The following is a 12,292-nucleotide window of genomic DNA, read 5'->3' on the forward strand; positions in this document are numbered from 1 at the left end:
CAGCTGATGAGGACAACATGGATTTTCCTCCATAAATTCAAACTGGCTTGGTTGACACTTAGAATAATTTTCAGTGTGTGCCATTCATAATATGCTTAAAAGCTAAGAAAGTCATTTACTTTAAAGCATTCTTACTTTTTAAAATGTTGGTATTTTAGAGATATATTCTCTGCTGTTACAATGTATCTTGTATATAATTGCTTTGTCACATCTTATGTCCAATCCGTTGATTATTAACAGTAGTGCACATATTTAAGGTTGATAAAAATATACAAAAGCTAGAAACTTACTGGAACTCACTGGTCACCAGTAAGTTCAATTTCCAATACTTATGACACTATTTTTCTTCAAAATCAAATCACACAGCATGCATGCATTTTTCAGAGCCATATGTAAAGCCATCAGCAAAGGGCCAGATCTGTGTTGAAGGGTATTCAACCCAACAATGCTTAGTCTGTTGTTGTTTAAATAAAATACTAACTCTGCTTTTCCCAACTTAGCACTTTCCAAGTGTATTGGCCCACAGCTCCAATAATCTCCAGCAGTGGCAGTGGCAGTGGATGATGGGAGCTGTAGTCCATCATCTCTGGAAGGAGACAATTTGGGAGTGGCTTTAAAACATGCAAAACAGGTTAGCTTGGCACTGAGTCAGAGCAAAAATCAGCATCTACCATATTCAAAGTGACCCAGAAAAATATCAGGAGACAATTCAGTCTTTTTCTCCCCAGTGCTCTCCTTCCTTCTTGTATTGCTTTTCCCCCTCACCCTCTCTCTCTCTCTCAGGCTCTTGAACCAGAGGGTAATAAAAATTAGTTTTTCCAGCTCTAAAGCTCAAGATTCATATGTAATTCTAGCACTGTAAGGGCCAGAGCATGGCAAAGTTACTTTTTTCTACTATATTTCATACAATCTCCCCAGTTGGCATGGCTAGCAAGGCTGGAGAATTATACACAGTAATAGAATTATACACAAAGAGACTTGTAACATCTTAGTACAATCACACAGCAGTTTTTCAGCTCCGACATTTCTTAAAAATGAACACACACATATAAGATTAGGAAGCAATTGTCTTAATATATTTTAATGATCTACGACCTTACAGCAAAAGCATTACAGTTTCTTAATATTTGTTTCTTTAGCAGTTTAAAAAAGCTTAACCAGAATGAAGAGGTGAAATCCAAGTTGTCTGATGCTATCGATACCATACAAAGTGAAGACAGTGGACTGCCATGGGAAACCAGTTCAAGTAGATGTTCTACTTCCCTGGCCTCAGAGACTAGCGCTACATCTGGTATTTACAGCATGGAAAACTCATACACATTTCCAATGGATGATGGAAAGACCACCCAGAAAATAAGAAATAACTCTCCAGACCAGGCACCTTTGTCCCCCGATGAGAACATAGACCCAGTGAGTAAAAAATATGACGTTTCCAGCAGGCCCGTGCAAACCAAGGTTTCAGGAGCAGAATTAGATCCTGCTGATCCTCAGTCATGGCCTTTTCAAGTACAACCTTCAAAAATTAAAGACTATTTAGTACAAATCACACAGGAAGTTGAGACTTCAGTGCCAGAGGAAAAAGAAAATGCTTTGATGAGAAAGGGGGAGCTGCCTCTCAAAGGAACAGTAAGGGCCAGAATTCAGCAAATCACAGCAGTTTTGGAAGAGAGAAATAAAAAGATTTTCCGGAGGATAAACCAAAAAGATGTGCCTCCTCCTTCAGATGTAATCAGGAAGCCAAGAGAGCAACTCAAAGTATTCCCCAGGCATGGCATCTCTGTTTCTTTAAGACATACTGAACGAGATCCCCCAGATAAACATAGGAAGAAGGAAATTCTTTCTTATAACCTCAGGCACGTGGAGACCAATATTTCGAAGTCTGGCTATAACAAAGACGAGAAGCGAGTGCGACAATCTTTTCCAACTGAAACTGTAAGTAATACTTCAGAAAGGTTACCGACGATTTCATCTCTCCAGGCTGACAAAGCAAGGAAGCCAGAGTCCAAATTACATTCACCTGGAGCTCAAACTTCAGCTCCAGAAAAAGCAATCTTTGCTCTTCCAAATCGTCACAAGAAAATGGAGGAAGAAGAAAAGCAGCCTCTTCTTGATGGGACAGCCATTGTCATGCCAAAAAAGTCATTCAATCTCATTGCGGAAATAGAGGAACAAAACATGCAGAATTATTCATTAGTGACTACAGAGGTTATTGATATAGGAGAAGCATCAAAGGCTCTACCAGAAAGGGAGACAGCTCAGTTTCATCTGCCTGTTTCTGCTGAATCACCTTCTTCCCCTGAACAAGAAGGAAAGCCTGATGCAACTGTTACTGTGATATCAGAACCAGCCACTCAAGATGTGCTTTATCTCAATAATACTGCAGCTGCACAGCCTGAGTCAGAGCAATCTGTTTTACCTGATGCTAGAAATCAAGATTCCGAATTTGCAGTTCTTTCACAACTGGAGATCAAAGATGTAGCCTTGTTGCATTCTGCTGAAGAAACGGGCAAACAAAACATTCCTTTTGACTCACCTGGAACTGCAGGGTCTTTGTCTGAACATGAAGAATTGCTATCTCCTGCTGACGCAGCCAAAAAAGAGGAGCTAGAATTAAGCTACTCAAAAAAAGAAGAGGGACAAGAACAGCTGTCTATGCTTTTACAAGCAGAGAGAGAACCTGTGCACTCAATGAAAGAACCAGAAGCTGGGGAAACGGGCATCATCCCTGATTTAGCTGTTAGCAGAACCAAAACTCAGGAATCCCAGAGCAATTTGAATCAAACTGCAGAAGAGCACCTGCGACTTCCACAGCCCTCATATTTAATGGATGAAGTGCAGAAGAAAGAAAACAAGCACCTGGAAACAGATGTGACAGAGCAAGTCACTCAGGCAGCGAGACCTGTGCTCACAACACTAGAAGCAGGACAGGCAGATGTGTCATCTTCAAAAGGCAAAGCAGAGAAGGAGACAGCACTTGTGGAGAGTTCCGAGGTACCACCATCTGTTTCTGATACACACAGAGAAGAAATCGACCAACTCTTTGCAGCAGTTTCACAGTCAGAAAGCCAGCACCCCATTATCTCTGAAACTACAAAGGCACCAGAGGTATCAGATCCTGCAGAGCTGTCAGTTTTCAAAGATGAAGAAGTAGGCTCATACTCTGCAGCTGAAACACCGGATTCATCTGAGCAGCTGCCATCTAGTTCATCTCATCTCGTTGAAAATAAGGAAAAGCAGGACATTCTGCCACCTTCACTAGTAATAGCAACATCATTGTCAGAACAGCTGAAGTCTATTTTACCATGTGCTGCTGAGACAGTGGAGAAACAAGGCCACATCCCTTATTCTCCTGAGACAGTTCCTGACATGGAAGAACCAATGAAGGAACAAGGCCCTCTACCTTATTCTCCAGAGCCAGCACCAGTTGTAACAGAACCAATGGAGAAACAAGGCCTTCTACCCTTTTGTCCTGAGACAGCTCCTGTCACGGCAGAACCAACGGAGAAACAAGACCTTCTACCATATTCTCTAGAGACGGCAACAGTTGTATCAGAACAAATAGAGAAACAAGGCCCTCAGCCTTGTTCTCCAGAAACAGCTCCTGTCATGGCAGAGCCAACAGAGAAAGAAGGCCCTCTATCCTATTCTCCTGAGACAGCATCACTTGTGACAGAACCAACAGAGAAGCCAGGCCATGTCCCCTATTTTCCTGAGACAGTTCATGTGATGGTAGAACAAGGTCCTTTGTCTTATTCTCCTGAGACAGTTCCTGACATGGAAGAACCAATGAAGGAACAAGGCCCTCTACTTTATTCTCCAGAGCCAGCACCAGTTGTAACAGAACCAATGGAGAAACAAGGCCTTCTACCCTTTTGTCCTGAGACAGCTCCTGTCACGGCAGAACCAACGGAGAAACAAGACCTTCTACCATATTCTCTAGAGACGGCAACAGTTGTATCAGAACAAATAGAGAAACAAGGCCCTCAGCCTTGTTCTCCAGAAACAGCTCCTGTCATGGCAGAGCCAACAGAGAAAGAAGGCCCTCTATCCTATTCTCCTGAGACAGCATCACTTGTGACAGAACCAACAGAGAAGCCAGGCCATGTCCCCTATTTTCCTGAGACAGTTCATGTGATGGTAGAACAAGGTCCTTTGTCTTATTCTCCTGAGACAGTTCCTGACATGGAAGAACCAATGAAGGAACAAGGCCCTCTAGCTTATTCGCCAGAGCCAGCACCAGTTGTAACAGAACCAATGGAGAAACAAGGCCTTCTACCCTTTTGTCCTGAGACAGCTCCTGTCACGGCAGAACCAACGGAGAAACAAGACCTTCTACCATATTCTCTAGAGACAGCACCAGTTGTATCAGAACAAACAGAGAAACAAGGCCCTCAGCCTTGTTATCCAGAAACAGCTCCTGTCATGGCAGAGCCAACAGAGAAAGAAGGCCCTCTATCCTATTCCCCTGAGACAGCATCACTTGTGACAGAACCAACAGAGAAGCCAGGCCATGTCCCCTATTCTCCTGAGACAGTTCATGTGATGGTAGAACAAGGTCCTTTGTCTTATTCTCCTGAAACAGTTCCTGTCATGGAAGAACCAATGAAGGAACAAGGCCCTCTACTTTATTCTTCAGAGCCAGCACCAGTTGTGACAGAACCAATGGAGAAACAAGGCCTTCTACCCTTTTGTCCTGAGACAGCTCCTGTCACGGCAGAACCAACGGAGAAACAAGACCTTCTACCATATTCTCTAGAGACGGCACCAGTTGTATCAGAACAAACAGAGAAACAAGGCCCTCAGCCTTGTTATCCAGAAACAGCTCCTGTCATGGCAGAGCCAACAGAGAAAGAAGGCCCTCTATCCTATTCCCCTGAGACAGCATCACTTGTGACAGAACCAACAGAGAAGCCAGGCCATGTCCCCTATTCTCCTGAGACAGTTCATGTGATGGTAGAACAAGGTCCTTTGTCTTATTCTCCTGAAACAGTTCCTGTCATGGAAGAACCAATGAAGGAACAAGGCCCTCTACTTTATTCTTCAGAGCCAGCATCAGTTGTGACAGAACCAATGGAGAAACAAGGCCTTCTACCCTTTTGTCCTGAGACAGCTCCTGTCACGGCAGAACCAACGGAGAAACAAGACCTTCTACCATATTCTCTAGAGACGGCAACAGTTGTATCAGGACAAATAGAGAAACAAGGCCCTCAGCCTTGTTCTCCAGAAACAGCTCCTGTCATGACAGAGCCAACAGAGAAAGAAGGCCCTCTATCCTATTCCCCTGAGACAGCATCACTTGTGACAGAACCAAAAGAGAAGCCAGGCCATGTCCCCTATTCTCCTGAGACAGTTCATGTGATGGTAGAACAAGGTCCTTTGTCTTATTCTCCTGAGACAGTTCCTGTCATGGCAGAACCAATGAAGGAACAAGGCCCTCTACTTTATTCTTCAGAGCCAGCATCAGTTCTGACAGAACCAATGGAGAAACAAGGCCTCCTACCCTTTTGTCCTGAGACAGCTCCTGTCATGGCAGAACCAATGGAGACACAAGACCTTCTACCATATTCTCTAGAGACGGCACCAGTTGTATCAGAACAAACAGAGAAACAAGGCCCTCAGCCTTGTTATCCAGAAACAGCTCCTGTCATGACAGAGCCAACAGAGAAAGAAGGCCCTCTATCCTATTCCCCTGAGACAGCATCACTTGTGACAGAACCAACAGAGAAGCCAGGCCATGTCCCCTATTCTCCTGAGACAGTTCATGTGATGGTAGAACAAGGTCCTTTGTCTTATTCTCCTGAGACAGTTCCTGTCATGGCAGAACCAATGAAGGAACAAGGCCCTCTACTTTATTCTTCAGAGCCAGCATCAGTTCTGACAGAACCAATGGAGAAACAAGGCCTTCTACCCTTTTGTCCTGAGACAGCTCCTGTCACGGCAGAACCAACGGAGAAACAAGACCTTCTACCATATTCTCTAGAGACGGCACCAGTTGTATCAGAACAAACAGAGAAACAAGGCCCTCAGCCTTGTTCTCCAGAAACAGCTCCTGTCATGGCAGAGCCAACAGAGAAAGAAGGCCCTCTATCCTATTCCCCTGAGACAGCATCACTTGTGACAGAACCAACAGAGAAGCCAGGCCATGTCCCCTATTCTCCTGAGACAGTTCATGTGATCGTAGAACAAGGTCCTTTGACTTATTCTCCTGAGACAGCTTCTGTCCTGGCAGAACCAATGAAGAAGCAAGGCCCTCTACCTGAGTCTCTTGAGACAGCTCCTGATGTATCAGAAGCAACAGAGAAACAAGTTCATCTATGTTATGTTCCTCAGACAGCTCCTGTGTTAGAAGAAACATTGGTTGTTATCCAAAATGATGAAGTCATAAAAGGAGGAATCCAGCCTGTGTTGCCCACAGAAGTTATCTCAGAAGAAGTGTCTCTGTCAAGAGAGCCAGATGTTGCCACAGAGAGAAAAACAGTGCCGGTTGTTTCACCTCTGTCTCCTGCAAAACATCCAAGTGATGCATCCGTGCCATCTCAAGAAGAAGTGAAGTCAGAAAGCCAACTCTGTCCACCTATAAATGGAAAGCTAAGCCCTGTGGATGAAGAGGAATCCCATTCGATCATATACTCAGGCCTGCAAAAACATCAGTTCCCTTCACTTGCAACAACCTTATTTGGGCTGGATCATTCAGCTGAATCTGAATCAAGCAAGCAAAGTATGAAAAGAGATTCCTCTGTACTTTCACAATTAGCAGAAGCTACTACACTACCTCCTCTTGATGAAGCAGATAAAAAAGTTATAAATCTTGACAAGCCAGAGCTTTTGAATACAGATTCACTGCACCCTGCTTATGTGCTGGAAGAACAAGAGAAGGCACAGATGGCTGTTGAAGAAACTACTGAGCAGCTATCACATTCAAGTTTATCAACAGAAGCAGATATATTGCACCCAGCTGAAGAAACAAAGATAAATGGGATCCTGCCTCATTTGCCTGCAACTGTGGAAGACTTATGCCGGCCAGTTCATTTGGTGGAAACACAAGAGGATCAATATTTTTCAAAAGGAACTGCAGTCCTAGATTCTGAAATAGAGAAATGTGATTCTACAGAAACACAATCAAAAGATAGCACAAGGCAAGCTATTCAGGTTGGAATGCCAGAGTTTGAGGCAGAGTATCAAAATGTCTCTGTATCAGCAGCTACATCAGGAAAACCTATGGATGAGTCTTTCCCATTTGCAAGCACAGAAAGAGAAGACCTTCAGATACATAGGTCTGCGATTGCAGAATTGGTAAGTGAACAACCTGCTTCATCAGAAAGAGAGCGGGAAGACATTAAGCTTTACTCAGTTATAAGTCCAGCATCAAAAGCTGAGTGTCCTGTTGATGGTCTAGAGACACAGGACAGGCAGGACTTTTCTTGTGATGCATTAAATGAGGCATCTGAACCATATCCATTAATTTCATCATTGGTTCCCGATCAAATAAGGGATCAGGGAGTATTGACAGAATCCCAATTAATGTCACCACCAAACTCAGAGCAGTCAGTCTTCACTTCATCAGACGTTAGGGGCAAAGATGAGAAACAAGAAAATCAGTTTCCTATAAGTCCAAAAATGGAAGAAGCACAGTCTTTTACAAGTCTCCTTATTGGTAAAGCTAGAACAGAGCTACCTTATTCTATCATGGCCTCAGAGGCTGTGCAAGAGCTATCAAGGTCCATTCCAGAAGATGTTGTTTCCAGAGATGCAAATGATATGGCTCCTCAATCCTCACTGTTATCTGCAGTCCAACTTTCTGATAAAATTATTTCACCCTATGCTGCTGCTGAAGGAGAAAAAGAAGAGCAGACTCCTTTGCTTTTGAATGAAGAGCTAAAGTCAACCAAAGAGATCAGGAATCAAGACAGTCATCTGTCTTTACCATCCATGGTACCACCAGAATCCCAAGAGCAGGAACCATTGTATTATGAGGAAGAAGGTAGGAAGCAAGAAAGGACAAAACTGGAAACAGAAATTTCAAAGGAGCAAGATGTTGCACAAGAATCATCTATCCTGCAACAGGAGCTGGAACACCTAAATTTACTGCAACCAGCAAAGGAATCACAGAGACAAAGCATTCAGCCTTACCCTTCTGCAGCTGCACAAGATTCATGCCAGCCAATTGATACAAGAACAGAACAACAGCAAGATTCCTTGTCTGAAACAACAGTAGTTGAAACTGCAGCTGCTGAGTCATCAGAATCAATATGTGAAGGAAAGGTAGAAGAAATTCAGGCAGTATGGTTTGATAGTGCTCAATTAGAACATAAACCAGCTGTTTTGTCAGCAGAGGAAAGCGGAAATGCCTCCAATCCACTCATAGCTGCAGCATTGGACCTGGAACATTTGGATTCATCATATTCCATAGAAACACCGTTCTTTTTACCCGAGGCACAAAATCAGCCCTTAGAGCAGAAGCCATCAGTCTCCCCTCTTCTCATGAAAAAAATGGAGGAACAAGAAGTAAGTTCACACCCATCAGACGTCTCAGCAGCAACTGCATTAAGCCAGTCCACCTCTGCTCTGGTGGGTGCACCTGAAGAAGAAGAAAAACGTAAGCCTCATCCTCACTCCCCTGAAGTAGAAGACATGGTGTCCCTTGCTGCATTCCTCATTTCAGAGGCAAACACAATCTGTACATCTTCTCCTCTGACCACAGAGAAAGAAAACCTAGACACTCAGACTCCTTTTGCGGAAGCTGGTTTGTTGACAAAAAGATCAGGAAGTGCTTTTACTGCTCCTTCTGAGATAAGTAAAACTGTTGAGGAAAAAACTGAGTCTCCCACAACACCTTTTGAGTCAGAACAGTTTGCTCACAAGCCTGAAGCAGATGCTACTTCAAGATGTTTTGTTCAGGATAGAACGGACATCATCTCTGATATGCCTGCACTGCCTCCTAGTTTCATCCAGAATGAGTTTTCCAAAGCTATTGTATCAGAGTCCATAAATGACACTCATGTACACAACCTTCATTCCTCAGTGAGCTATATAGCCTCTGAGACAATGGCCAACAAGGATGTAATTCATGCTGAAGATCTTGCAAAGACAGAAGTAGAAAAATGTTTTCCTCATGCAGAGGAAACTTTTAAAAAAGAAAAGAAGAGTAGAGACCATGAAGACTTGAAAGAATTCATACTTGCTCCTGAAGTCAGTCAAGCAAAAGAAAAGGTTGATATTTCTGAAAGTTATGAGGTAGTAAGTATTGATGTTTCTCCATTCATTTCTTCTGTTGGTATGGAAGAAGACACAAGTGCACGAGAGAAATTAGAATACTTGGAAATAGCTTCATCGCTGAGAGCAAAACCAGTGGATGATGCTGGAGATGTGACCATTGACAATGAACCTTCAGTGTGTAAACCAAGTGGAGAAACCCTAGAAGGCTTAAAAGCAGAGGATCATGAATATAAGGAAAAGGAATCAAAGGTGTGCATTGGAAAAAGTGGTGTCCAGGAAAGTATAGAAATCAATTTGGATGTGCCTGTCGATCTGGAAAACCAAGGTGGTGATATTTCGCAACCCACCAGTACTGATTACACTGAAAAGTTTATCTTGATTGATGACACTTCTGTCACCCAGACGGGAGAAGAGAAGTCTGTTGAGGAAGTACAGAGTTCATCTGAGATTAAAAATGAAAAGCTGGAGGAAATTCCATCTTCAGCAGCAGGATCAGAAAATATTATGGACTTTTCTCTGTTAGAAAGAAGTGATGCCTTCCAAGGAGTGGCAAAGGAAAAAAATGTAGTAGTTGCACATGAAGATGCTTCAGAGGAATCAGATAAGGATAAAATAGTTGATACTGTTAGGGAAAATGGTAAAAAAACAGAGGATGAATTAAACGTAGCAGATGCTAGTATACCCTTACCTAGCCCCAAAGAAGATGAATTACCTCAGTCTTTCTTAATTCCCTTGCCAGCTACTACAGCAAAATCTGATGATCTAGAGGTGCCACCTGCTTTGGTTTTTTTATATAATGATTTCTACAAAGAAGCAGCAGGAGAATCTAAAGATGAGAGATCCACATGTCCATCAGATGTGGAAACTGTTTATACTGATCTTCCTACTCATATTGGAGACCATGCTTCAGATGATCAAGCCAGTATATTACCTGAAAAGGACATTTCTGAAGGTCATACTCCAAGCAGTCTGAAAGAAACACAGGATGAACTAGAAGACCAGCCTATTAATGAACAAGCTTTAAGTCAAAGTGTGTATGAAAGAAATAAGGAGGGTCATGAGTTTGATCACGTTCTAACTGATACACATGCTCAAACAGAAGTCTTGGAAAAAATTGGGGAGGATCTTAGAGATACAGTGACAGACAGGCCAGCTGAGATTGTGAGTGACATAACAGTTGGGATTTGCAAGCCAACACATGCAATTCCTTTTGGAAGTGGACTGTTCAGGTCAGGTGCAAGCAGTGATAATAGCAGTCAACAGAGAGAAGAATCTGTGACTGAAGAAACAGGCCATGTATCACCAGAGGAAACAAGTGATGAAGAGTCCAGTCCGATACTTGATTATGCAGCATCCGTCTATCAAAATGAAGCATCTGTGCCAGATGAACCAAGGGATGCTGCTTTTGCAGTTGGTCCAAACCAACTGTCCGAAGTAATGGAAGTTAATGATATTGATAGTGATGTCATTAGAAAACCTGCTGAAGAAAGCACACAGCATCTTGAAGCATATCAGGATGTTAGCACTCAGTGGCAAAGTGAAGGACAACAGGAAAACAAGTTAGTTTCAGCCCTTGAGCCCATGTCACAAGATGTACAGGCTTTAGACCATGAGCATCTTCCGTGTTGGGGAGCTGAGGGGCTAATGCCTGAAAAAAGAGTTGAAGAAGTAATCGGTGGTGACCTGATGGAGCACAGCACAGAAATAGCAGACCAACTAGCACCAGATGCAGACTATGACATATCTTTCGGGGAACTGGATTACTCTCTTTTGTCACATGAATTTGATACCCATCCTTTATACTCAATAAAAGAGGAAGAATACAGTGACATTGATGAAGATCTAGCTGAGCTCATGGACTATGAAATGGTGAGCCAAAATGATGTTTTTCAGGCAGAAACATCCTCAGAAGCAGCCTGCGAAGAACTGCTGTTTGATGACAGAAAATCCTTAGACCACATTAGTGATAGTTATGAATTTGTGAATGAACAAGAAGCAAGCATATATACAGAAGAAGAGGCATTGGAGTTGATAGAGCCTGATAGGCTACCTAGAAATGTTCCAGAAAGTGAGATCTTTCAGAAGGAAACAGAGCAGGCACAACTGGATGCTTACTGCTACCAATGTAAATGTCCCATCTCTGCTGAAGACAAGCTTTTTGAGGAGCATAAGGGACACGACGTGACAGACTTGGATACAGCTGTGAAAGTTTTAAAGGTAAGCAAGTAGCATTTTGGTACTACTGGCTTGTGTCTTCATTGACACTTGTATTTAATGGAAGATGCTTTACTGGAATATGTCATATATGCATTAGAGGATTGGGGAAGCAAATAATTTTTGGTGATTTAACATAGATAATTTCTGTTGTACTCACTTCCCTTTACGGCTGTTTCAGGGGAAGAGCAATTCTGCTTGAAATACATCAAGTGCAGCATTCACGTGCAACATGTTTTTGCAAATAAACTTTAAAAAATACCTTGAGATGAACCGACATGTGCCCAATTGGACATGCATCTCCCCTAGAGTATATTTGATCTGTTAGGGTTGCAGCTTCCCATTCCTTGATATCTCAGAGCTGAAAACTTGAGACTTGAGGTAGATCTCAGGGGCAGATACTTGTGATGTCACATAATTGAGGCAGGCAAATTTTTGGAGGATGGCTCAGTGAGTTAGGTTTCTGCGTGGAGCCAGAGATTGGGAATTCAGTTCCTCACTGTGCATTTCAGGAGAAGGGCCAGCCTGTGTGGCCTTGGGCAATCTGCACAGTCTCAGGGTGCCCCCAGAAGAAAGGAATGGCAAACCACTTTGGAGTACTGTACTCTCTACCTAGAAAACCCTGAAAAGGCCTGCTGTAAGTAAGAACTGACTTGATAGCACACATTATTATTAGGGAGCGCAATATATAGACCCTAAGTTTATAAACAGTGTATGCGATAGTAGTGGTGGGGACTGAGTGAGATGGGAAACAGGACAGTCATGAAAGTGATAGTGGCATGGTTCATAAAGGTAAAGAACATCAGTGTGGTGACTACATAAGCATCCTGTTAATAAACATAGAAAGCAATTTCGTTGGCTG

The 12,292-nt window shown here is 42.9% G+C and overlaps 1 protein-coding gene across 3 annotated transcripts in view; it reads left to right on the plus strand.

Annotated features, from left to right (window-relative positions):
- Window positions 1–12,292, plus strand: part of CMYA5 (cardiomyopathy associated 5) — a 96,443-nt gene that overhangs the window by 11,460 nt on the left and 72,691 nt on the right. For 2 of the 3 annotated variants that reach the window (XR_013541175.1, XM_020783661.3), the window contains exon 2: window positions 1,140–11,433. Coding sequence is in view for 2 of the 3 variants with exons in the window: in XM_020783661.3 (XP_020639320.3) it covers window positions 1,140–11,433 (10,294 nt within the window). In the remaining variant the exon portion in view is untranslated. The remainder of the gene's footprint in view (window positions 1–1,139; window positions 11,434–12,292) is intronic. The other variant, XM_078384530.1, reaches the window with a different exon arrangement.

This window comes from Pogona vitticeps, chromosome 2, assembly GCF_051106095.1.
Source record: "Pogona vitticeps strain Pit_001003342236 chromosome 2, PviZW2.1, whole genome shotgun sequence".
NCBI lineage: Eukaryota > Metazoa > Chordata > Lepidosauria > Squamata > Agamidae > Pogona > Pogona vitticeps.